The 25,341-nt window shown below is 35.8% G+C and overlaps 2 protein-coding genes across 4 annotated transcripts in view; one reads left to right on the plus strand and one right to left on the minus strand.

The window, feature by feature from the left end:
• LOC128985917 (protein PALS1-like) overlaps positions 1 to 25,341 on the minus strand; it is a 171,350-nt gene that overhangs the window by 120,453 nt on the left and 25,556 nt on the right. The window contains exon 4 of one of the 3 annotated variants that reach the window (XM_054405902.1): positions 15,668 to 15,725. In XM_054405902.1, the coding sequence (XP_054261877.1) occupies positions 15,668 to 15,725 (58 nt within the window). Of the gene's footprint in view, positions 1 to 13,958; positions 14,101 to 15,667; positions 15,726 to 25,341 lie in introns of those variants that run through there. The other 2 variants (XM_054405903.1, XM_054405904.1) reach the window with 2 other exon arrangements.
• LOC128985926 (ras-like GTP-binding protein Rho1) lies at positions 19,732 to 23,632 on the plus strand. Its single transcript, XM_054405916.1, has one exon. The coding sequence runs from the start codon at positions 20,012 to 20,014 to the stop codon at positions 20,591 to 20,593; it is 582 nt and encodes a 193-aa protein (XP_054261891.1). The 5' UTR covers positions 19,732 to 20,011; the 3' UTR covers positions 20,594 to 23,632.

Consider the following 25,341-nt stretch of genomic DNA (forward strand, 5'->3'; position numbering starts at 1 on the left):
GTTAGGTCAGGTCAGGTTAGGTTAGGTTAGGTTAGGTTAAGTTAAGTTAAGTTAAGTTAAGTTATGTTAGGTTAGGTTTGAACGGAAAGTCTTAACGCAGGAAGTAACCGAGGATTATAGGGGTCACTCTGAAATTCGGAGATAGCGGTACACGGAGATAGCGGGACGCGGAGATAGCGGGAGGTAACCCACTCGATGGGGTCACCAAAATAGGTTATGTCCTATTCCGCCCGAGTTTTATTTCGCCCGGAGCCTAATTACTCCCAATTCGCCCGCGGTCCCAGATTAACCCCTATAATCCTCAGCTCTACCTGCGTCAGAAGTCCTGGGAGGTGGTAAGCTGCTCCCCCGTGCCTGGTACGCCAGCGAGTGCGTCGTGCAAAATGCTTGTCTTGACTGTACTCTTCCATTCCTGACCTAATCTCTTAATCCCTTCCTTGCGGGTGTGAGTAAACTGTTCTCCCTTGGCTGTTGCATACATTTGATTTATGTTCACTAAACTATTGAGTTACCGAATAGTTAGAGTTCAATTGTGTAATAGAATGTAAGTAATAAGTTGAGGTAACAAATAAATTACAGCAACCCATTCTGGCTTCCAAACACTATGCTACAATGATTGTCGTACCACTACGCAAATATAGTGCGTTATCAAATTTGGTTTTTGTGCCATGCCACACCGAAAGTACCATGCCCGCGGCGGGAGTTTTGGAGTGATTTTCATCACAATTTGTTTGACATAATAATTACATCTTACCTAGGCCAGTTAAGTTTCTGTAGCAAACTGTTTTTCGAAGTAATTTATTTTTTTTAATAGGGTTGAGAATAAACTATCCACTTTCACTTTTGTTTTCAACGTTATTTTTCGGTACACTACAAAGACTAATTACTTGTTAAATAAAAACATTCATTGGAATACTGAATTTCTTTAATCCAGTTACGAAAGCTTCAAAACTAAAGACATTTTTTACCTTGGCCTTATATAACAAGTCTAAATTTACATTGATTGTACAGTTTTGGTTGTTGCAAATTGAAACTGTTTATCAAACAATTACAAATAATGTTTGTTTGTTTACGTCGACAACATAAAAAATATGATAGGAAACATTAAATTTGCACCGTTAACATTCTTTTCGCATGGAAAACAATCATGCATATTTCTGGTGATAACATAATACGAAAACAATTGATTTTGTGTGGTATGTCTTGAGGTAAAACGTCCGTGCGCGGTACTCCCGCGGAAACAACTGACATACAGTATTAGAGCACAATCTACAGCATAATCATGACCCCGACGAAAGCAAATATTCAGTCCAAGCGATATCAAATAGCTGCAAAAGAAAAGCATCAGAACAGTTGTTTGAGAAAATCATTAAATTGGTAGAATTAAGTAGTGGAAAGGAAACAGTCACTGAAAAAGATATCTCGAAGGTCAGGAAGAATATTTACAATGCGAGAAGAAAATCTTTGCCACCTCTACCTAAAACTTTACTTCAAACTCAACTGGCGCTGGATAGCATGAACATTGAAACCGGCCGGGGAGAGAACTTTCTTTAGACAACGATAAGGAAAATAAAATTGTGATATTTGGAACAGAGAGATATTTAGAAATGCTAAAAGACAGTGACTTTGCTAATGGATGGAACCTTCGACTATTGCTGTGACAATTTCAAGCAGATGTTTACCATTTTTGCTGTGAAGAATGGACACTACATCCACTTCTGTTTACCCTACTTTCTGATAAGAAGGAAACAACATTATGAAGTTCTTTTTAAGAAGATTCGATCTGCAATGGGTGACCACTGTACTTATCTTTGGTTGCAGATTTCATCTGACCCAGAGTTGGTAAGTTGTTTACAAATTTCCTTAATGGATCTAAAGTATTATGACCGTACCAACGGTAGTAGGACCGTAGATGCTGTGTTAACAGTTACTGTAAGTACGCGTGTATAACCTTTAATTTCGGTATCCTTAAATGCAAAATTATTAATAACATTGATAAACACTATTGATTTTTATACCTACAAGATAATGAGCATACTATTATGATATACTCGGTATTTTGTTATAGAATATTTATATGTGTTTACCCTTTGTGAGTGAGCTGGTGTCATTCCAAGTATGTTAAGATCAATAGTGTACAAGACAAGCCACGGGAGAATGGAGGGAAACAGTACAGGAAGAGAAAAAACTAAGTAAACCTTGCAAGAGAACGTTATTTGAGTGGAGCGATTTCGTGGAAATACTTCGTTCAAATCGCTAGTAAGCGATTCGCAAAAAAATGACTGACTTCGTTCATGCTTCGTTCATGTGATAAACCTTAATCATTTTCAAGAGTTTATTTTGATATTTTACCTACGACCGTTTTTTTTTTAATGCCGTTACAGTTCAGTTCTTAAAATTGAAAAGTTTCACAAAACAGCATTGTTTACTTACATAACATCATTGATGTTTTTATTGATAAGAAATCAATTTTTTTTTTTTAAGTTTGAGCTTTTCTATAGATTGGATCTTTATTGATCATAAAGATCGTTTGATTACATTTATGATTGGTGTGAACTATTCATTAATATTTCACAAGACAAGGAAATACAACATTTTACCATTTAAAAACGTTTTCAATTATCTTATCTTACTAATATTATAAATCTGTAAGTTTGTGAGTTTGTGTGAATGTTTGTGTGCATGTTTGGTGCTCAATCACGCATAAACTACTGGACGGATTGGGCTGAAATTTGGCATGATGATAGCTCATATTCCCGATTAACATTAAAGCATATTCTTATCTCAAAAACCCTTTCGGGCTCCGCCCCAGTGGCTCTGAAGTTCCCCATGTTAATCTTATGATTTTTCATATTTATTTAAAAGGAATTAATGAATCTTAACAGCTGTTTCAATTAAACAAGTTGGTTCTGTTCTATGATGTTCAATAGCATAAAAGTTACAAGGATTACCAACAGGGTGCAGCAATATTAATTTTTTTTTAAATGTATGACAACAGCTAATTTGCAACCAAAAGGTGAGTGAGCGTAGCGAACGAACTTCAACCTGGAGGCGAGTTAGCGTAGCGAACGAGCTAACCTGAAGGCAAGTGAGCGCAGCGAACGAGCTCCAACCTAAAGGGGAGTGAGCGTAGCGAACGAACTTCAATCAGGACGTGAATGAGCCATGCGAATACTTATGAAGTTAAACGGGGCGAAGCCCGCGGGTACAGCTAGTTTAATATATCCCTAAAACTCGTAAACTTTTGAACGTAAGTATTATAAGTGGAATGCTAATTTGTGCATTATTCAAGAGCAACACAAATTTGATTATTCAATATTTGTTATTTCAGTAGTTATACAATTTTAAGCAGTGTTCAATTTTTTTACTTTCTAAAGACTATCATTGGGCCATAGTGTTTGGAAGCTAGAACGGGTTGCTGTAATTTATTTGTTACCTCAACTTATTACTTACATTATATTACACAATTAAACACTAACTAGTCTGTAACTCAATAGTTTAGTGAACATAAATCAAATGTATGCAACAGCTAAGGGAGAATTCAGTTTACTCACACCCGCAAGGAAGGGAGAGATTAGGTCAGGAATGGAAGAGTACAGTCAAGACAAGCATTTTGCACGACGCACTCGCTGGCGTCCCAGGCACGGGGGAGCAGCTTACCTACGCCCGAAGTCCTATTCCATCCACGGTGGCGAAGCCCTGCCTCCTAGGACCCCACCCACCCCCAACTATGTGAAAGCCCTCCCCTACCCATTACCCCGTTATCCACCTCCGACTACACGGTTATTTAAGCTTAAAATATTTATTTGACAAACCAGACAAACCAAGCGAATTTCCTTTATATTAATGTAAAGTTTAAAGACGAAGTTTTATGCACTAAAATATAAAGGGGCATGTGCCCTTATTGACGTAGCCGTTGTAAAGATATGTTAAATCTTTATAATCTGGAACTTTCCTTTGCGTTGAAACGCTTCAACAGTGATATTGATACATGTTTACGACATAACAGATTAATAAAATTTGCTACCTATATGCTGTTAGTTACTGTATGTTTGTCTCCCTATCCAAAATGTGCAAATAAGCAATTAATTATTTAAAATACCCCCGCCGCAGCAAACCTGCCGTCTTAGCGAATTTCCATTTGGCTGAATTGATTTTCAATTGATCTATTTAAATAACATTAGGTTTAACGAGTACCTAGGTTCGCTGCTACAAGGAAACTAATGAAGTGTGTGTTTTAAGTAAAATAATTATTGTTTAGTATAAAATGAATATATTTGCCAAGTTTGATCAAAAGATATCAATAAACAAGCAAACTACAACATTTTACAATATTCTCCATAAGAATAACATGGGAATTTTAAATTGGCCATTTGTTTAGTTTTCTCCGTAACCAATAACCATACAAAAACTTTTTGAAATACTGAATTGTTTGTTTTTTTAAGCTCCTTAAGAAGGTTTAGAGGAAAATTGGGAAATTTTGTGTTTTGAGGGTCAAAAGTGAGAAAAACCAATTTTTACCCCATAAAACCCCCCATAAAACCCTGTTCCCATGGTCCGATCATGCTGGATCGCGAACTCATTCAAGTTTATCCCGCCTTACACCTTTAAACCAAATTTCATCAAAATCGGATAAAAATTACTCAAGTTATCGTGTTCACGGACACACACACACACACATATATATATATATATATATACATATATATATATACATATATGTATATATACATATATAAAAATTTGAACGAATGGTGTTTTTGGCCTCTGGGGACATCAAAATGAAAAAGTAAATCGGTCCCGAGCCTAAGTGGTACCATGAGACCTACGGTAATAGCTACTTCCCTATAGGGAAATTTCGCTAATATTGCGTTTAACGACAAACAGAAACATATGATAGATAACGCTGCAATCCAAGACATGGCCAAACAAAGGCCACTAGTTAGCGGCTTCTAGTGTTAAATACCCAGCTGCACACCTTTGAGTTTTCTTTATTATGCAATGTATATAATTCACCTATTGGGTTTGATGATGATTGGAGTGTCGAATCGAACTCGATCACCATTTGCTATCTTTTATGTAAATTTATCGTCTGGTGAGATAACAGCATGAGAGCACAAAAGTTTTAAGTGTTATTAGGCTATCTTTTTTTACTTTTAATATACAATTTAATATAGTAGTTTATGCAAGGAATGCGTTAAGATGCGTTAAGAAGAGTGTCGTTTACTCTTTTTACGCGAGTTGCGTACACTACTTTACCTACGACAATATTTTCTTATTAATAACCAGACTGGATGAGAATGAAGCGCGAGAGATGTTGACTTGGAATGTCCAAGCGTTGTCCGTGAGAAATAACAGGGGAGAAATAGCAGAGTTTCGCATTTTTCCAAGAGGGGTGGTCATCATGGATTCGTCATCGGTATGCTTCTTTTTGGGGAGATGAGAGCTAAATCTCATTTCCATATGTGCCGTTGACTGTTACACATCGCGATGGAGTACACAACTACTAATAGAGGTGAGCTTAGTCTTATTTACAACGGGTATGGCTATTATAAAAACGCGAGAATAAATCAGGTGAAGTGATCTGGTGGCGTAGTAAATCGTATAACGGAGGTTGTCTTGGAAAGGTGATTGTTAAGGAAGAAGTAGTGTTGAGGGAAGAAGCTCATGAGTGTATTCCGGACGTTGCAAAGTTGGAAGTGAAAAAAGCTATTGCTAACGCAAAGAAGAGGGTTCGACAAGAAGACAACATAACCGTGGCAAAGGTATGTAAACAATATCTTGAATAACATTTTCCTTGTCAAACAATTTACTGTTATCTCACCAGACGATAAATATACATAAAAGATGGCAAATAGTGATCGAGTTTGATTCGACACTCCAATCATCATCAAACCCAATAGGCGAATTATTTACATTGTATAATAAAGAAAACTCAAAGGTGTGCAGTTGGGTATTTAACACTAGAAGCAGCTAACTAGTGGCCTTTGTTTGGCCATGTCTTGGATTGCAGTGTTCATATGTTTCTGTTTGCCGTACAGAAACATACAGTTGCCGTACAGTAACTAACAGTTCATGGACAGTCAATTTTATTAATCTGTTATGTCGTAAGCATTTATCAATATAGATTACTGTTGAATCGTTTCAACCCAAAGGAAAGTTCCAGATTATAAAGTGGTAGGGGTGATGGGTAGGGGAGGGCTTTTATATAGCTACATTATCTGGGGGTGGGTGGGGTCCTAGGAGGCGGGGCTTCGCCTCCGTGGATGGAATAGGACTCCTGATGCAGGTAGAGCTGAGGATTATAGGGGTTAATCTGGGACCGCGGGCGAATTGGGAGTAATTAGGCTCCGGGCGAAATAAAACTCGGGCGGAATAGGACTACACGACCAAAATAACCCATTTTTGGGTTTAATAACAAAATTTGAATACAACAAAAAGTTCACTTGCGTGATATAGAGACGTGTACAGAGTTTTGTTTTCTTGGCGTAACCCATTAAAAAGTTAACTGGTGATGTCCATACTTTTGCCCAGCCCTGTATATGTGAATAAACAAAATTTATAATTGAGGTATATTACTAAATAAATATGCAAAAACATACACCGAGTCTCATTTCATTATAATTAAACATGAGAAAATGGGAAGCAAATTCGTGTTGATTTCCCACCAGACGTAACATCCGTGACAATTTTCTGTGATCATAGAAACGACCGAGATTATTACTTGCGATCACGGAAACGCCTAAAAATGGAGAATCGTCGTAAGAAACTTTAACGAACATCCGTGATCGTATGTTGCGATCGTGGCCAAATCCGTGATAATTTCTCGCCATCAAACATGATCAAACACAGAAATAACTGTGATGGTAAACTACGACAGCAATGATGATGACCGGTGATGATTTCACAATTGCGGCAACATTCGCATTCATCTCCAGCGATTATTTTAACACCCGTAACTATTTTTCGCGATCGACGAAAAATTAATGATCATCTTGCACTTGCGGCTTAGTGATCTATCGATATTGCGCCAATATTCGTGGTCATTTCTACAGTAGTTTCTCGCAATGGCGTTTTTCGATTACGCAAAACGTGTAAACTCTGTGTTCTCGGGTGGATTTTACGGAAAATATTTGACCATTTTTATTTCCCGGTTTCTTACTAAATTAAATTACAACTCATGGACTTTTTCCTGATAGTTAAAATTCACGTGCTATTCCCGGTTTCTAGGTTGGCAGAATTAGGTGACCCTGAATTATCACTACAAGTAGCCTATCAACCGTATCTAAAATGTATACTTATCAATTATGAAGTTTTTATCTGGTATTATTAATGTAAACCTGCACATTATTCGCCTTATGTATACAAGTATAATGGTATCTGTATATTTCTTGGCCTAGTCTTGTATTTTATTTGTATTTCGTACTAAACAAAATCTGGACAGACTCGAACTCAATTCTGTGTATTGTAGTCATCACAAAGGATCTCATACTTCGACGCCAATTCCTAAGACAATTGGAACGCAGTGCGCTCAGTATTTCCAACTCATTGCTGAAAAGCATGTTTTCATGGTATTCCCAGCTCATTTCTAAATATATTACCTCCACCGCAGCCCCAGCAAACCTGCACACTAAGTGAATTTCAATTTGTTTGATTGGATTCTTACTAAAATTTTCCATATATGTTCAACATATTTATCACAATTGTGTTTTATTTATACTTCCGACACATATCCTGTTGTGCTATTATTTGCATTGGATTATGTTTCTTCTTGTGCAATTTTGACGATGCCTACCTACACCTTGGTATATTTATAAACTTAAAACTTCAAATCTAATGATAAAATATGTGTTTATCGAGTTCTTTAACGCCAGTAATTCACTATAACGGGTTAAGAGCATTCATATAATACATTTAGTAAGAAACATTTTACATTCCATTGCAATTTTAATCCTTTAGAACATATTATTTAATTATTTCTGACTTCATCGGTAGTTAAATGACTTGTTCTATTGATACGTGATTTAAATAAGTACAAAGTTAGTATGGCCTCTTTTAAGTAGCGACATGAAAAGCATTTAACTAAGTTATGAGCAACGTAAAGTGTTGTGTTTCAAAATCGTCACTGTGATGAGTGAGGGATATTCTCATTCCCGTTTCTCCCTGCACGTTGCCAAACCAACCTCCCCTTCCTGAGGAATCCGCCGTGGCAGTTTCAGTGTTTCTAGCATTCTCAAAAACACCCTTATAATCCTCACTAATTGGCGTGGCAGTTTCGGTATGGATTATGATCATAAAACGTCGTGGCAGTTTCGGTACAGCCACATCAGGAAGTAGGAATAAACATTACTCGGAATCAGTGGACATAACTATGACGCGTCAGGTACGCTTCTGTGCGGGACTGTACAGGTATTATAAAAGTTTCGAAGTTTAAATAAAAACACATGATAGGTCTTTTGGTTGCAGAGCAGTCTCAAACTATAGAGAAGCATAATTATCTGAATATGATCATTACTGTCTTGCAGTTTTTTTCCTAGATGGTCTGCACAGCATAAGCGAGGAAACCCTGTTTAGGGCCTTGAATAGTGTAGTATTAACAGTGTCTTTATTATTTTGGTTTAAAATCGATAAATACTTGATTCACATTCCAGGTTTACTATCAAGATGCGGACTCAACTTGCGTATTTTAATCAGTGAGGAAAGGTGTGCCTTTTTTACAGACAATCAGCTGTTTCTTAAGCCAGAACCAATCAAAAGCTCAACAATCAAGAACACTAGGGAACAGTTTAGAACCATCAAAAGGTTCCTGACTTTTCTTAGGATCGTAGGGGCAATCTTGTTCATGTAGCCACTGTTGCCACCAGCTACCCAGCAATTCCTCAGCTACTTCTTTGATGGCTAAGCCAATAGAAAAAGTTACACTATATGTATCTACAGAAGACAAAACCACCGACGCAATTACCCAACAAAAGGCAGTTATTTCTTCTAATTCCCCGCCTCGGTCCGTCGGCCTCGGATCGTCTGGAACGTCGACTCGCGAGTCACTGAGTTATTTCCAAATAACTTTCCTCAGACAGGAATTTCCCCGCTCACACTTGCCTGCTCGGCCTCCTTTTGCCTTCTGCCTCATGACAACCGGTTCGGCCAACAAGAGGTAAGGCGATCTCTTCTGGCAGACAGATTAGTCAGAATATCTTGAGGTATAGTATTGGTACTATAATTTTCAGATTGGTAGAAGTAGACATCGTGTATTACAGACAGTGTAGTAAATTTTAACTACCTATTTATTAGTCTCAGGTAGAAGGGGACAGGTTGCGCTGTAATTTATAGATTTTTATTTTCTGAAAGCACAAAAAATAGTAAAAAAACACTTGTAATAATATATTTACACTTTATACTGTTTACTCACAAGACAGTCAATACATATCAAATATGTGGTGATCGATTTCAATTGGACATTCCAATCATCATCAGACCCAATAGGTGAATGTTGTCATTTAGCCTAATTTTCATGTTGTCATGTCATTCGCCTATTGGGTCTGATGATGATTGGAGAGTCCAATCGAAATCGATCACCATCTTTAATATGTATTGACCGTCTTTGTGAGTAAACAGTATAAGTGTAAATATATTATTACGAGTGTTATTTGACGTAGGCCTATCTTTTGTGCTTTCAGGTAATTTAACAACACGTACGATGCTAAAAAGACGTTATTAATATTTTCTGTTAAATACACATCATAGCCTACTTTTAACCAAGCCAATTTGTTAAGATGGTTTAAAGTAAACTGTAGCATCTTACCACATCAAACATTATCTTAGTAGCTCAAATTAAACGGAAAAGGCCCTCTTAGAACTATAAAAGACAGGGAACTTGGGTATTGGTTTACACTTTTCAGGTTAAGTGCAAGAAAGAGGCACGTGAGTGTTACTTTGCCTGTTTCGGTAAAGGATCATTTATCTATCATCCATTCATTGAAAAGGCTAGTGACTTTTGAACGTTCGAAATGGTGATTTTCTGATAACCTTTCACCAGGCGAGCACTATAAAAACCATTTCTAACATCTAATGTTTATAATTTATGTCTAATGTCTTCACAAATGTTTTAACATTTTGGCCAACTACTTCTACTTAAACAACATTTTTCGCCATACTGAAGCAAAAACAGCCACTTTTAACCCTTCCAGGGCTATGGACGGATATATCCGTCAATCTTTGTTTACTTTCCGGGCTGAAAACGGATATATCCGTCCCGAGAAATTTCTTTTCTGGGATAAAGACGGATATATCCGTCCAAAAAGCGAATTGATACACAATGTTTATAATACGGTAATAAACATTACACTGCATTATAAATGGGTTATTTTGTTTTTGTGGTTGGCAATAACAATTGCCGCAGCTGTTTCGGCTATTTTGCACCATAGAGTGTGCGTAAGTAAATATTGCTGTCACTTCACACATGGTTGTAAGTGAGTGATGATTACATTTTGTGTTTTGTACTTTATTTTTATGTTATTGAGCTAAAGTTACTAATGCAAACAATCTGAAAATTGAAGATGTTATTGAGATGCTTAATAAAAGTATGTCTGAGAGGGGTTTTATACTTGGCAGGGAAAATAATAATATGGAATGTGATGGATATGATGCACCTGAAGAACAGTCTTTACGTAGTGGAAGTCTTGGCGGGGAATGGGTTGAGGACATGGGAGCAAAACTGAGTGGTTTAGATTTACTTCAGAATGATAGATACATTTTTATGGATAAAAATAAAACAAGGGAAGGAATAGCCTAAGGTTGACGGATATATCCGTCTACCGCCCACAAGAATACTCAAGATTATTGGCAGTGTTCATATTTTGTGATTATCACTGAGGGCGGCAGACGGATATATCCGTCCACCTTATGTTTTTTGTGGGCCAAAGACGGATATATCCGTCAAATCAAATTTTATTTTCTTCATAACTTTTGTACAAAAATTAGTTCAGCCCTAAGGAAAATCTTTTTATGATCCATGAATTATTTCAAGTGAAATAAATACAAAACACAACCACTTTAGTTTTTCATTTTTGGCAAAAAATAATTAAGCTCCAGCCCTTCATTTAATTTAGCCCTGGAAGGGTTAAATACCTATTTATTTAGGTATTTTTACCTCTTACTTGGGTGATTAAAAATGGATGTAATTAATGCCACATGATATACAAAATATACAAAATAGCTATTCAAAACACTAACGATATAATGAGCAGTAGAACGATTGCATTATTGATACAAAATCAACAGTTCAATTATTTATTATACAAATATAGTATAGTATTATCATTATGCTCAACTCAAAGTAGCCACATAACGTATGTGCTTTATGATGGGGAACAGCAAATAGTTCCTTGTGTAAGGGTTTACCACATAGGGGCCGTGCTACAGAACAAACTGATGAGAATACCACATGGTAAATAATACCCCTGCCGCTGCAAACCTGCGATCTTAGGCGAATTTCTATTGGATATTGTCTGGTTGGATTTTTACTAAAAATATTTCTTATTTATACTTGACAGATTTTCCCATTTGAATGACATTGGGTTTAACGAGCACCTTGGTTTGCTGCTATGGGGGAGGAAAAAAGTGCTTTTAAAAATGTTGATGAGTTCTACCATGGTATAAAATAAATACATTTGCCAAATTCAATCACAAACTATCCATAAACAAGCAAACTAGAACAGTTTATTTTTTCTCCCTAAGAATAACATGGGAATTAAAAATTTTCAGTTAAAAAAGTCTGTTTGGAATTTTTTTCATAATAATTTATACAACAACGCAATTGCCTACTAAATTATTTTTCTAAGCTCTAGTCTCTAACTAGACGATGGTTGTAATGACAATTTTGCAGTTTCATGTTTAGGGACCGATATATTTTTGAAAAAGAAAAAACATTTTCGGACAATGTGTAAACCGGCGGAATTTGCACGCGGGTTTACAACAAATATTCTTGTTCAAACAAAAAACAATTTTCTCATGACTCGATCTTGCTTAATCGCGAACCCAGTCCTACACACTCATGCCGAATTTCATGAAAATCAGTCCAAAATTGCTAGAGTTATCGTGCCCCCGCAAAAATACCAGTATTTAATTACACGGTGATTTTGTTTGGTTTATAATTGTCTTTCACTCATTGTGTTTAGATAAAAGGAGTAGAGTGTCTACTTCTTTTAATCTATGGTAGCACTTAGTAAAATTGTTTATTCAATTTAATATACAGGGAAAAACAAAAATATGCTTCAAGACAAGAATAGATGTGTAAAAAGAAGAAATTTGTATGTCAACATTGGCTTCCTGACTGTAGCATCGCTGTAGCATGATACCTTCTTTGCTGAACAAACTTTAATTTACTTTCAGACACATTTGAAATTCAAATTGAGATACCTTCCAATATTAAACTTGTTTCGATACAGTTCCGAATAATATTATGTAATATAAAGGCATAAAGGCTAAAGTTAAACATCGAGGTTAACACACCTAAGTCTTTCTTCAGTTTTATGAGTCATTAACGGATTGGGCTACTTGTGTCATAATGGAAACAAGTAATCCACTGACTACTTATGAGATTAAATACGGACATAATAGATTATATAGACTGTTATATATTCGAACTTCTCATTCGCGAAAATAATTGTTGTCCAGAATATATATTTAAATATGGGTAGAATGCTTGTACTATTTTACAACTTTATGCAGATAGAATAGAGCATTATACAAATATGTTTTATTTTGCAATGTTAATATGTCCGGGAAATTACCTGAAAGGTACATTCCCCATTATGAGACAGTACTACGTGCCTACAGTGTCGTAATATCCGTGTGGTTATTACAGGAAAACGTTGTTGACATGTTAAGTAATTCAATCTTAATTGATGTACAAAACTAATTATCAAAGCTAAATAGAATCAAATACCACGCGAGGTTACATGCTGTGAACTGTGTGTCTGATGATAATGTTTTGAATTCCACGTCAATTGTTTGATTCGAATTAGCTAAAACGTCATATTTCATTTAAAGTAATTAGTGTTAGTAAATGCAGGACATAAACTAAAGTGCAGCCTTTCGAAGCTTGCAGAACATTTTAAAAGACCAAATCGTTTAAAAAGCTTTTTAAATAAAAAATTCACATAATGCAGTAGGTCTATGTATGTATAGGTACCTACTGTAACGAAGAAATGTTAAGGAATGACAAATAACTCACTAAAGCTTCAGGTGTGCATCAAGATGTGATGTTAAAGATGTCCTAAATCCCACTTTAGTTTACGTATTGTAGCAAGCCAATGTTTAGTAATGATGACACATGTTTGATGTTTGTTTTGCCTACACCGTTGTCTTAGTCAGCTGTTTAGCGAGCATGTGTCACCTGGTTTACACTAACAACACCTCTGAGTTTGAGCTTAATACCTACGACTTGGAAAATCACGCTTTCTAAAATACCAATAAATTCCAATATTTCAATTTGAATTTATTTGTAAAAACTGCGTAGTGCTATTGTTTCTGAGTACAAATAACACTTGTGTTACAAAGATTTATAATTTCACCATCGTTCTTGTCAAACAATCGCAAATTTGGTGAATTAGTCCGATATGTGGATTATTATCATTCACAGATATTCCAGACCTATGTAGATAATTTATCCGAATGATACTGCAAGTGTTGGTTCGTTGGTTGGCACAGACAATTATTTTCTCGTAAACAGAATATGCATACATATGACTTTTAATTAGGAGTTTACAGACATCCTCGAGCAGTTCTTGACTACCACAATTTTGTACTCATACAGAAATGAATTTGAATAATGTTAACAAACGAAAACTACGCGACTCGTACCGGTAACCTAATTTACCTCAGAAAGTTCCGTTCCGAGGTTATCCACACGATAACCTCCCGTTGACCTTTATCTCCAGATTACTAACAATACTTACTCACTTTTTCCAAAATCCGCTCGAAGATCAAATCAATATCCACCAGGTGAGAGGTTTAATCACAACACAGCACTGATTTGCACCACAAATTACAAGAAAAACACACAACTGCACATGCGCACTACGAAAACACCTCGGCGCGATTGCGATTGTATTACTCACCTGACGACCTGAGCGGAGCCACGATGGCACACGAGGTTGGCCGAACATTCCCGAAGGTAGCCGAGCCACGCCGACTGGTTCGGGGGAATTCGCAAACAGAATGCGGTAATGTTGGTAATTAAATTGAACCATAATTGAATTTAAAACGTGAAACCGGCGTTACTATTTTGCTACCGATCCCGTTGAGTAACCAAATTTGTAGTATTTACATTGTAATATGTATTATTTTAAATTTGCTTTATCTAGACACAAATTGAATGTATTATGACTACGAATAGGCATAATAATGACATGAGTACAGAGAATAATTATTGTAATATTAGATATGAGGTAGGCCTAATGCTGTCTCTTAAATACAACTTTTGTATCGTGCATTCCTTAAATACAACTCTTAGATGTTCATGTCCTTAAGGGTTAGTTCATCGAAAAACTAATATTTCTTTCGGGGAAGTGTATCATCAAGGTCTTTCATTAAGGTTTGCAGATGATGAGAGCGTGGCTTACGGTTTTCTCAAAGCTTCGTATTCCTTGTTAGCTTTATAGACACCATAGAATGAAGAGCACGCTGTACTGTGTACCGTACTGTACTCAGATCAAGATACTAAGAAGGAGCGTAACCGGACTCGTCAATACACATTTGACAAGTCGGGCAGTTCACACCACATAAAGTCGATCGCATCCACTTTCCGAATCCTCACCATATGCATGTGTATGTGTAAGTGTGCCGGTCGTGGAATGTCCAAGACCAAGAACGGGGTTGAGAGTGGGGCACGTGGAACTTGGAAAGGTGGAACCGGTCCATGATGGCGGCCAGGACCTCATGGCCTACAACTCCACACTCTCCTACACTCTACCACTCTACACACTACACTACAACCACAACCAAACTGCCTCTGGCAGGACTACAATATCTGCACGTACTGGAACCTGGAACTGGAGTGACATCTAGATCTACCAAACATTCTACGAAAACGAACTAGTCATGAGTTTCAGACTTAAAGATTGAATTTATTTGAATTAAGCGACTTTTTTATTTTTTAAATCATCGGCACCAAAAGCCACTCACTGAAGGCGTTTCGAATGCTGTTGTGTCAAGTAAAAAATCACCACACTACAAATAACTAAACAACTACACTGGGTGATCGCGGATGCTGCTGCGATCTCGGAAGATCATTGCGATTTCGTCTAATCGTATCAATTGCTTTTCCAATCAAACAGACGACACTAACGCCTAACCCGAAGTTTTCGGGTTAGCGTTGTTTCTTTTCTTAACTGACCATTAACTTAATGTTTCGTATTCGTGTTTGTGTAATGTTTAAATGTTCTTTTATTTTTTCGTGTTAAACAATGTGACGCTCTTCGTATGAAGATAGAAATCTTCCTTGTACAACCTGATGATGGAGCCTTTAAGGAGCCGAAACTAGTTGTGTTACAACAACATTTGGATTGCCTAAATAGCGGATATTTGAACCTTTTTACTACCGAATTAGTCTAAAACTATATCATGCCTTATTCATTATACTGCATTCGAGACAATGTTTTCTTACCAAGGCGGTTGCCGGTCCGACGTCGTACTCGAAGACATACTGTCCTTGATTGTATTGCCTGAAACAGGATATAAAACATGAGTCTCCAGAAGAAACACACTATAGTGTGAAACATCTTTTAGTTTACTTTCAACATCGATAACCAATCGATCTACTCTTCAAAGAATATTATTGACTGAACACCATTCCTATAGGTATGCCTAGGTAACATTACTGGCTATCGCTATGTAAGTGAAATGATATTAGGTTGTGTAAATTGTTTCTATGCCCTCTCTCACTTTTTATTCAGAGGTATTGGATTTGTACATTGGTTAAACTGCAAATCCATCAGGTAAACCCTAACACACCTTAAGTAAGATCTGGATTTATAGAAAAAGAGCGAACCCCATGAAATAATAATTAAGCTGCAATACAAATGTTATGTGTAACTTATGATGGCACTTTATACAATTTTGACGAGAACAATACATTTTCCATATACTAAGGTATAGGGGGAGAAAGTAAAAAGAAATTTACGCAGTAGGCTATTAAAAATGAAGAATAGAGGAAATAAAATAATTGCGCCCGATAGTTACCAACAAGTGAATACTTATAGATGTTTATTATTATCCAGCTACTAGGAGAACAGGAATTGTGGATATTTATATAGATACACTGTGGATGCAATACTCCCTGGTGTGAATTAACGTCCGCACGAGTGAGTGCTACGACTATCTGCAGTACAGTATATAGTCAATGGCACTATCCTGATAATTAGACCAATTCGTATAAGGCAAAAACGTGGTTCCGATTCCACTATAAACGGTAGGTCCCTTAGTTAAGTTGCCATTAACTGTAGCTGTATGGGCTATTAATTAACAGTTGTGTCTAAGGAATATGTCGGCCTTAGTCACTAACAAGACTAAAGATCGCGCCACTCATACACTCATCTCCAATGGTATGGTCACCATTTCATTGAAAAGTATAAAGTATTATTATCAAGAATAAAATGCAATCCCTAATATTCACTTTGCAAGTAGGTATAAGCTACAAGGAAAAGACACTGCGTCTAAATAAATTTGAGATCCATCTCATCTGTTTATCTCAATCCGAGATCGCAGCCATTTGAAACCAATTATCTCAAGAGATGCGGAACCCCTTGTCGGCGTATTGGCGCAATTTTCCAACCAATGCTCCATTGATGACATTGCCACTAATGCTGAATGAATTTACAAATAAAAAAAAACACTGAGATATATCTCAAGAAGGATATATATTATATATTATATATTATATTGCGAAAATTCAGATTTCTTACTGTTGTTCGTTAAAAAAGTAAAGACGAAATCGTAAATTTTAAATTAATAATCCGCTGAAGTAAACTATAAATTGACTATAAATATTATGGCAGAATTTACGCCGTCAAATAATAGAAATTTGAATAACAAAATAAAACAAATCTCCCGAATTTTATCAAAACAATCTATATATATAAAAGGCAAAGCCCTCACTGACTCACTGACTGACTCACTCACTCATCACTAATTCTCTTACTTCCCATTTACCTAGGATGCTGAAATTTGGTACACTGATTCTTTAGGCATTAAATAGGAAAACTAAGCTGTTTTTATTCTGATCGGACTCTCGGGCTCCGCTGTGGAGTTTCCCATGTTAACCTTATGAGTACTCATATTTAAATGGAATTAATGAATCTTAACAGCTGTTTCAATTAAACAAGTTGGTTCTGTTCTATGATGTTCAATAGCATTTAAGTTACAAGGATTACCAACAGGGTGCAGCACTATTATTTCTTTCACATTTATGACAACGGCTAATTTGCAACCAAAAGGTGAGTGAGCGTAGCGAACGAACTTCAACGTGGAGGCGAGTTAGCGTAGCGAACAAGCTAACCTGAAGGCAAGTGAGCGCAGCGAACGAGCTCCAATCTAAAAGTGAGTGAGCGTAGCGAACGAACTTCAACCAGGACGTGATTGAGCCATGCGACCGAGCTCACTTATGAAGTTAAACGGGGCAAAGCCCGCGGGTACAGCTAGTATTTAGATAAACAAGGAAACTACAACTGCAGTTTATTTATTAAATCCCATGTTAATGGCCTATGGATTTACTATAAATATTACTTTTTAGCGAATTTCCCCTATAGGGAATAAGCTATTACCGTAGTACTCTTGGTAAGACCTGGACCCGGGACCGATTTACTTTTTCGTTTTGAGGTCCATAGAGACCAAAAACACCATCCGTTCAAATTCATATATTTTATGAACAGGGGTTTATGGGGGGTTTTAGGGGAAAAATTGGGTTTTCCCATTTTTACCCTAAAAACTTAAAATTTAGCATTTTCTTTCCAAACCATTTTGTAGAGCTTAAAAAAACAAATATAATTTAGTATATTGAAGCGTTATTATGCAGCTAGAAAATTCCAAATAACTGTAATTTAAAATTCCCATGTTATTCTCATGGATAATAGGTAAACTGTTGTAGTTTGCTTGTTTATGGTAATATTTTGATCAAATTTGGAAAATGCATTCATTTCATACTAAACTATTAACATTTTACAAAAAAACACCTTTGTATCCTCCCTGTTGCAGCAAACCTAATGTTAAACTAATGTTATTTAAATATGGAATAGATGTGATATTTTTAAGGAGACATTTTAGTGTAAATCCTATGAGGCAAATGGAAAATTGCTTAGTCTGCACTCTGCAGGTTTTCTGCGGCGGGGTTTTTTATAAATAGACCTATCTATATATATAAAAGGCAAAGCCCTCACTGACTGACTCACTCACTCACTCACTCATCACTAATTCTCCCACTTCCCATTTACCTAGGAGGCTGAAATTTGGTACACTGATTCTTTAGGCATTAAATAGGAAAACTAAGTTGTTTTTATTCTGATCGGACTCTCGGGCTCCGCCCCAGTGGCTCTGGAATTTCCCATGTTAACCTTATGAGTACTCATATTTAAATGGAATTAATGAATCTTAACAGCTGTTTCAATTAAACAAGTTGGTTCTGTTCTATGATGTTCAATAGCATTAAAGTTACAAGGATTACCAACAGGGTGCAGCACTATTTTTTTTTTTTAATTTATGACAACAGCTAATTTGAAACCAAAAGGTGAGTGAGCGTAGCGAACAAACTTCAACCTGGAGGCGAGTTAGCATAGAGAACAAGCTAACCTGAAGGCAAGTGAGCGCAGCGAACGAGCTCTAACCTAAAGCTAAAGGTGAGTGAGCGGGAACTTCAACCAGGACGTGATTGAGCCATGCGAACGAGCTCACTTATGAAGTAAAACGGGGCAAAGCCCTCGGGTGCAGCTAGTATTTTATAAAATATTTTTTATATTATAAATTACTAAAAATATTATGGTGCAATTTATCTTGTTAAGTAATCCAAATTTGAATTACAAAATAGTTTGGGAAGAAATTAAAAATTTTATATTCTGATAGTCAAATAATGGGAATCTCAAGTTTTACCTCAGAAAGCCCCCGTCCCCAAATTTCAATCATGCCTTTTAAAACCCAGGTTTACTTGTTTGTATAGAATTCAGTAATAAGACACCGTTTTTTTAATAGTTATAGTGAAAACACAAACATTACAAATAACCTAATATGTCAAACAGCTCATCATTGATAATTCAAAAGGTAAAGCAATTCCAAGCAACTTACAATTTATTTTAATCTCTGTCCTTATCGATTTCGGTTTTTGAGTTACAAACAAAGATTATGTTTTATCCAGAGAAAACAAGAACCTGTAATCTATTTTAGGATATAGCCAAAACAAAAAGGTTTTTGCTACTTTACTACTTCTCTTGGTGGAGTGTGAACATTTTGTTTTACACTATGCATTAAATTGTCTGCAAATAAACTTTACAGTCAATGAAATTTAGTTTTCACATAATGTTAAACCCCTTGATAATGATTTCGTATTATCATACAACCACATTTTTGATTTTTCAAAGCTGTCTGAAAGCTGAAATGCTGAAAATTTTATGTAGAAACCTGCGCACTCTATCGATCGCTCGGAGAGTTGCAGTTTGCGTTTGTGTACTTCTAGCGCTATTGTGATCGGCGCGGCGGTATGTGGAATCACTCGCCGTGACTATGTTGATGATGATTCATTCTGCAGAAACTGATTAGTGATACGTGTTTTGTTCTTTTCGGTGTTGTGTCAATGCAGTTTTAGTGTTTTAATACAAAAACAATATATTATTAAGTGTTCTCCAGAGTACTGTATAATTCGAATGTGGTTTTCACCTTCACTGTGAAGTTTTCAGGACGCTTTCAGTTCCTCCTCCCTCAAAAGTAGGGTTAGAGAAAATCGCTGTCAGTTAGTTTCGTTTTCAAAATGGCTGCAATTAGAAAGAAATTGGTTATTGTAGGTGATGGTGCTTGTGGTAAGACTTGTTTACTAATAGTGTTCAGTAAAGACCAATTTCCTGAAGTGTATGTTCCTACAGTTTTCGAAAACTACGTAGCTGACATTGAAGTAGACAACAGGCAAGTGGAACTGGCTCTATGGGATACTGCTGGTCAGGAGGATTATGATCGGCTCCGCCCTTTGTCATATCCTGATACTGATGTTATTTTGATGAGTTTCTCCATCGATTCCCCAGATTCACTGGAGAACATCCCAGAAAAATGGACCCCAGAGGTAAAACACTTTTGTCCTAATGTACCCATAATTTTGGTTGGTAATAAGAAAGATTTGCGAAACGATCCGAACACCATTAAAGAACTAGCCAAAATGAAACAAGAACCTGTGAAGCCTGAGGAGGGACGTGCCATGGCTGACAAAATAAATGCTTACGCTTATCTCGAGTGTTCGGCCAAGAGCAAGGAAGGCGTACGACAAGTATTCGAAACTGCAACAAGGGCGGCATTACAACAGAAGAAAAAGAAGAGGAAGGGAAAATGTAGGATCTTTTAAGACTGTAACTTATAGCCTATAGGCTAGAAACTTTCTCACGAAGTGTAGGTTGGTAAAACCCCGAAAACCTGTAAAGTTTTACAACCTAGCCTATTTGTCTAAGTACTTACAGAAACCGTAAGTTAGCTTAGGCCTTTTTTGAAATGAAACTATTCTTTATAAATCCAAACAAATGCTTATTCATTAGATCAGACTCGGAATTGTCTACCTTATTGATAACAACTGCCATGATATGCTTGGTAATTATTGCAATTAGGGTGACCTTTCAATCGTTCATGTTTGTGTTAGTCAATTCAAAGTAAAGATGGTGACAGAGACCAGCAGACAAGAGGCATTACAGTAACTTAATAAAATCCAAACGATCGTATTTTATTCAGTTTTTGTGACTGCAGAAAAATCTTTGCACCATTGTTTTCAGGTAAAAATCTAGTTTCTAATGATAGCCTATAGCCTATAAATTACTACAGTACGCTTGGTCACCCTAGTCCCAATAATTTCCTTAGATCAGACTCGGAATTGTCTACCTTATTGATAACAACTGCCATAAGATATCTATGCTTTTATAGGCTAGTCATAAATCTTATCGTTCGCTCCAATAACTTGTTTACTGATTTATTAAGTTTTAAAAAAACTGACGTGTGCCGGTGGTACACGCAGTGGCCCCCAAAACTCCGACGTGCCCCACCAGTGGGCACTGTTCCTACGGTAATTGTACGCAACAAAACGACATTTCGTGTCTTTGTGAGTGTTTTTACTATGCATTCGTGTTTGTAGAAGCCACTTGAAATGTGTCCATGGGTGGTAACCTACATGAACAACCGAATTCAAGTTAGCCTACATTAATAATCAAACACCAAGTTAAAAAAAATGTGTTTTTATTTTAACTTGTTTCAACAACAAAAACTAACTGCCTAGTTTTAAATTTTAAAAATTGAACTAAAAAGTCATTTTTACTGCTCAAAGTCTGTTTGTAAGTTCATAGCATGTAACTTATTTTCAACGGGTTGATAAATGCTTTAATTAGCATAATTTTATTAGGCCTCTCTCATTTTGTTACTGAAACTGTGCAAGGAGGCCTAGGCTCAGTGTTCAGATGATAAATAATTTTAATTATATAGGCTATCTAGAAATATTCCTATAAACACACTTGTATTTTATGAAAATTATTGTATTTCGTACACAAATTTACTTTTGACTTTAATTTTTATTGGTACGCCACTCGTGGCCACCTGAAAGCGAACATGTTAAGTAGGTAGGTACCGTACAACTTAATCTCAGCATTATTAGTTTTTTTGTGGAATGTGGAATTCTGGATTAAATCTTATCAACGATTTTGAAAACCGTTAAGAGGCTGAAGTTCGATTGTTATAGTTAAGCGATGTAAAAACTTTGAGTTTACAGACATGGACGTTCAAAGACTTAAGTCAAACGATTTAGACTTATGTTTAACCTAAATTACACCACTGCTATAATAAATACAGTATTGTGGATAAATACAGTATTGCGGATGCCTATGTTTAGGCTACTTATTGTTGTTTATTTTACATAAGTAACAGAATTTTATTTCTACATCTAACTGTTCTGTGTTCTCGTATTTTATTTTTCACATTCTGAACCAATGTTTTTGTTGTTAACTTTGTTTAGCCTAAACAGTACCTACAAAAAATATATTCCTACTTCCTTACATTTATTCCATACCTACGGTAGCCTACTAAAAACTTAGGCCTATGTCCATGGCTCCATAGTACCTAAATTCTGTACCCTGTATGGACAAAAAACGGTTTATCTTGCTTCTACAGTTACCCTTCATTACGTAGAAATAGCTTGAAGTCGAATTAAGGTTTAGCGTTTAAAAGTCCAGTTCTACCTAACATGATATACATACACCTCTGTATCTTGAATTTTTTGTTAAACCTTTTGGTAAATCGAACTTTGCTTAGTACTAGGAGAAAAACTCAATAGGCTAACTTGAATTCTTGCCATTCAGCCCCCTCAGTTAAGAGATATTGAGGTTCTACTGTGAGTCTAATCTGTCCTATTAAGTTGACCGAGTCTATTAAACCTAGTTTTTGTTGTTTAAATATTGATTTGTTACTAGTAGTTTATCATTTAACTTTTTACTCTTCTCATACTTCTCCATACAACTTAGACTCATCTAAACTCTCCATGTGGATGGATTCCTAAACTTAACTAGTTTTTGAACTCATTGAGTTGTTCCCAACAAAAACAACCAATAAACTAACATGGTATTTTAGATTCAGCTTGCAAAAAACTCAAGGAAAACACTTAGGTAAAAAACCGAAACTGTCTTGTTCCTTTCAATTTAACTTTCAAAACATCTCTTGTTTTGTACCAACAGAGAAGTTCATGCATTTTACAAATTACCACAGTTTTATGGATATATATTTCCATCGCCTCATTGATACAAAAATTGCAAATCCACCAAAAGGTAAAATTTATTTTTTCAAATCTAGCTGGGATCATGGAATACGCCTTTCAACTAATTAACAATACAGTAATACGTTGGTAAGCTTGAATCTAAAAAGAAAACAAGCCATATGGTTTTCGAGGAGTGATGTACACTTATTTTCTGGGAAACAGGCAAACTTGGCAGTCAATTATTTTGTAAACTAAATCAAATCCAAACCTTTGGCCTAATTTTTTGCTCAATGTAAAAATTGCCTACACTTATAGTTTACGATGAGCAATATTTATTTTTTCTATATTTTTATATGTGAATATTTTTGTTGTATATTAACAAAAGTTTATTATTTTCTCGAGCGCATATTTAGCACTTTATTTTAACTGTAGGCCTATTAGTTTTTTTGTAATTAGGCTACCATATTTATGTATTAACCTAACTGTAGAAATATGTATTTATTATAGCCCTATGTGATTATTGCACAAACGATGGATAGAGATGGATATTTAAAACCCAAGGAATGAATCATGCTGCATTTTAGAAGTGTTGATTTAAAGGATTTTTAAATCATTGAAGATGTATATGAATATTTGTTATAATATAAATTTTACATATTACATAGTTTATTTATTTTAAAAACCTTCTCATCAAATCTTATTTGATTATAGAATCAGTTTTGCCCATATAACGATTCAAAATTAAAGAGTATAGCCTAATATCAAAATTAGTCTTTAGCAGAAGAACAGATTTTGAATAATTATACAAAACCTCGGATAAAACAATGGTCGTGTCATCTATTTGATTTTTGTATAAGACTAATGGAAACTGTGATAAGATAGGCCTACCTATAAAATTTTGTAAAAAAAGTCTTCTAACACTATAATTATACAGTTTTATACGCTATAGTTACCTTCACCTACAATGAGTGATTCATAAGTTACACGCTATCACTTTAGTTCAGATGATTCAGTTTCATGGTATTTCTGATTGTGCAGTGGATTTCTAACTACCGTACCTGATGTTATCAACATCTTATCTGACTTACGGTACTGTGTTATTTGACGATTTGTCTGATAACCCAAAAACTGCACCATTTTTTTGCGTTTCCTCAACTAGGTGAATTATAGAAAAAAGTTACAAACCTCCTATTTTGTCATAAACTATAGTTTGTTAATAAAATTTAGGCAGTTTGAGGGGAAGTTTCCCCGCTACTTATGTTTCTTATTATATATGTTGCAGTTAATTGACATCCAGCTGTTGAGCTATTACTTTGGTAAGATCAAGTGGAGGGGGTAAATTTCTTCCCCTAAAACCGCCTAAATTTTGTTAATGGTGTAAAACTTTCAACTTTATTTGACTCACTATTGTTTCTGAGTTCTTTAGCCTTAGACAATAGGTTCGTAATAAGTAATTAAAGACACTTTACAGTCAAAAAGGTTTTTTTAGCCAATTTCCCTTATAGGGAATAAGCAAGCTATTACCGTAGTACTCATGGTAAGACCTAGACCCAGGACGGATTTATTTATTTTTTGTTGGTGTTTTTGGCCTCTAGGGACCTCAAAACAAAAAAGTAAATTGGTCCTGGGTCCAGGTCTTACCATGAGTACTAAGATAATAGCTTATTCCCTATACGGGAAATTCGCTAAAAGGAAATTTACATGGTGTTGTGTTTTAAAAACAGATGGGCACTAACCGGACAAAATTTTTACTTTTATGCAAAGGCCAGATAAGAGTAGCCTACTGTTTACTATTTCTTGGGCATACTAGACAATGTTTTCAGACAAAGAGTGTGTCATACTGACTTTTTTTTATAACCAAACTTACACAGAGGTTTTTGGTTCAAGTACATGCTCAAGAATTAGGAGGAGAGGCTAGAGTTATCACATTTGCTCCTAAAAGGTTTTAAAATGTTTTACTCAGCTTTAAACTAAAGTATTAAATGAATCCTATGATTTATTCTTATAACACACCTACTGATCTCAAAAAGAAATGCTAGCCTTTTTGGGGCAAAACTGTTAAAGGTCCTTTGTTAGTATAAATATTATGGACTATAATGCCTAATCAAATGATCAATGTACAATACAGGTCTTACTCCATAATCTTGCTATCAACATTACTGGAAACATCTAGTAAGTTCTGTCAACTATCCAATGACTCATGTGAAGGGATGGGCATTTGACTTGTTTGATTCTTTTTATAGATTGACATTTTGGTATAGTAAAAATTAGCCCAGTAGTATAAAGTGTAAGAAACAGTGGGACTCCTGTAAGTGTTTTGCTGATCCTGTTTTTTTTAGAATGGTTAGTGTTGCTGAAATTGCCATTTG

This window comes from Macrosteles quadrilineatus, unplaced genomic scaffold (assembly GCF_028750875.1).
Source record: "Macrosteles quadrilineatus isolate MER2022 unplaced genomic scaffold, UCM_ALF_1.0 Scaffold_2__2_contigs__length_208266976, whole genome shotgun sequence".
Classification (NCBI taxonomy): domain Eukaryota; kingdom Metazoa; phylum Arthropoda; class Insecta; order Hemiptera; family Cicadellidae; genus Macrosteles; species Macrosteles quadrilineatus.

Excerpts from the sequence above, each read along its gene's own strand:
- LOC128985926 (XM_054405916.1), top strand. The coding sequence starts at position 20,012 with ATGGCTGCAATTAGAAAGAAATTGGTTATTGTAGGTGATGGTGCTTGT.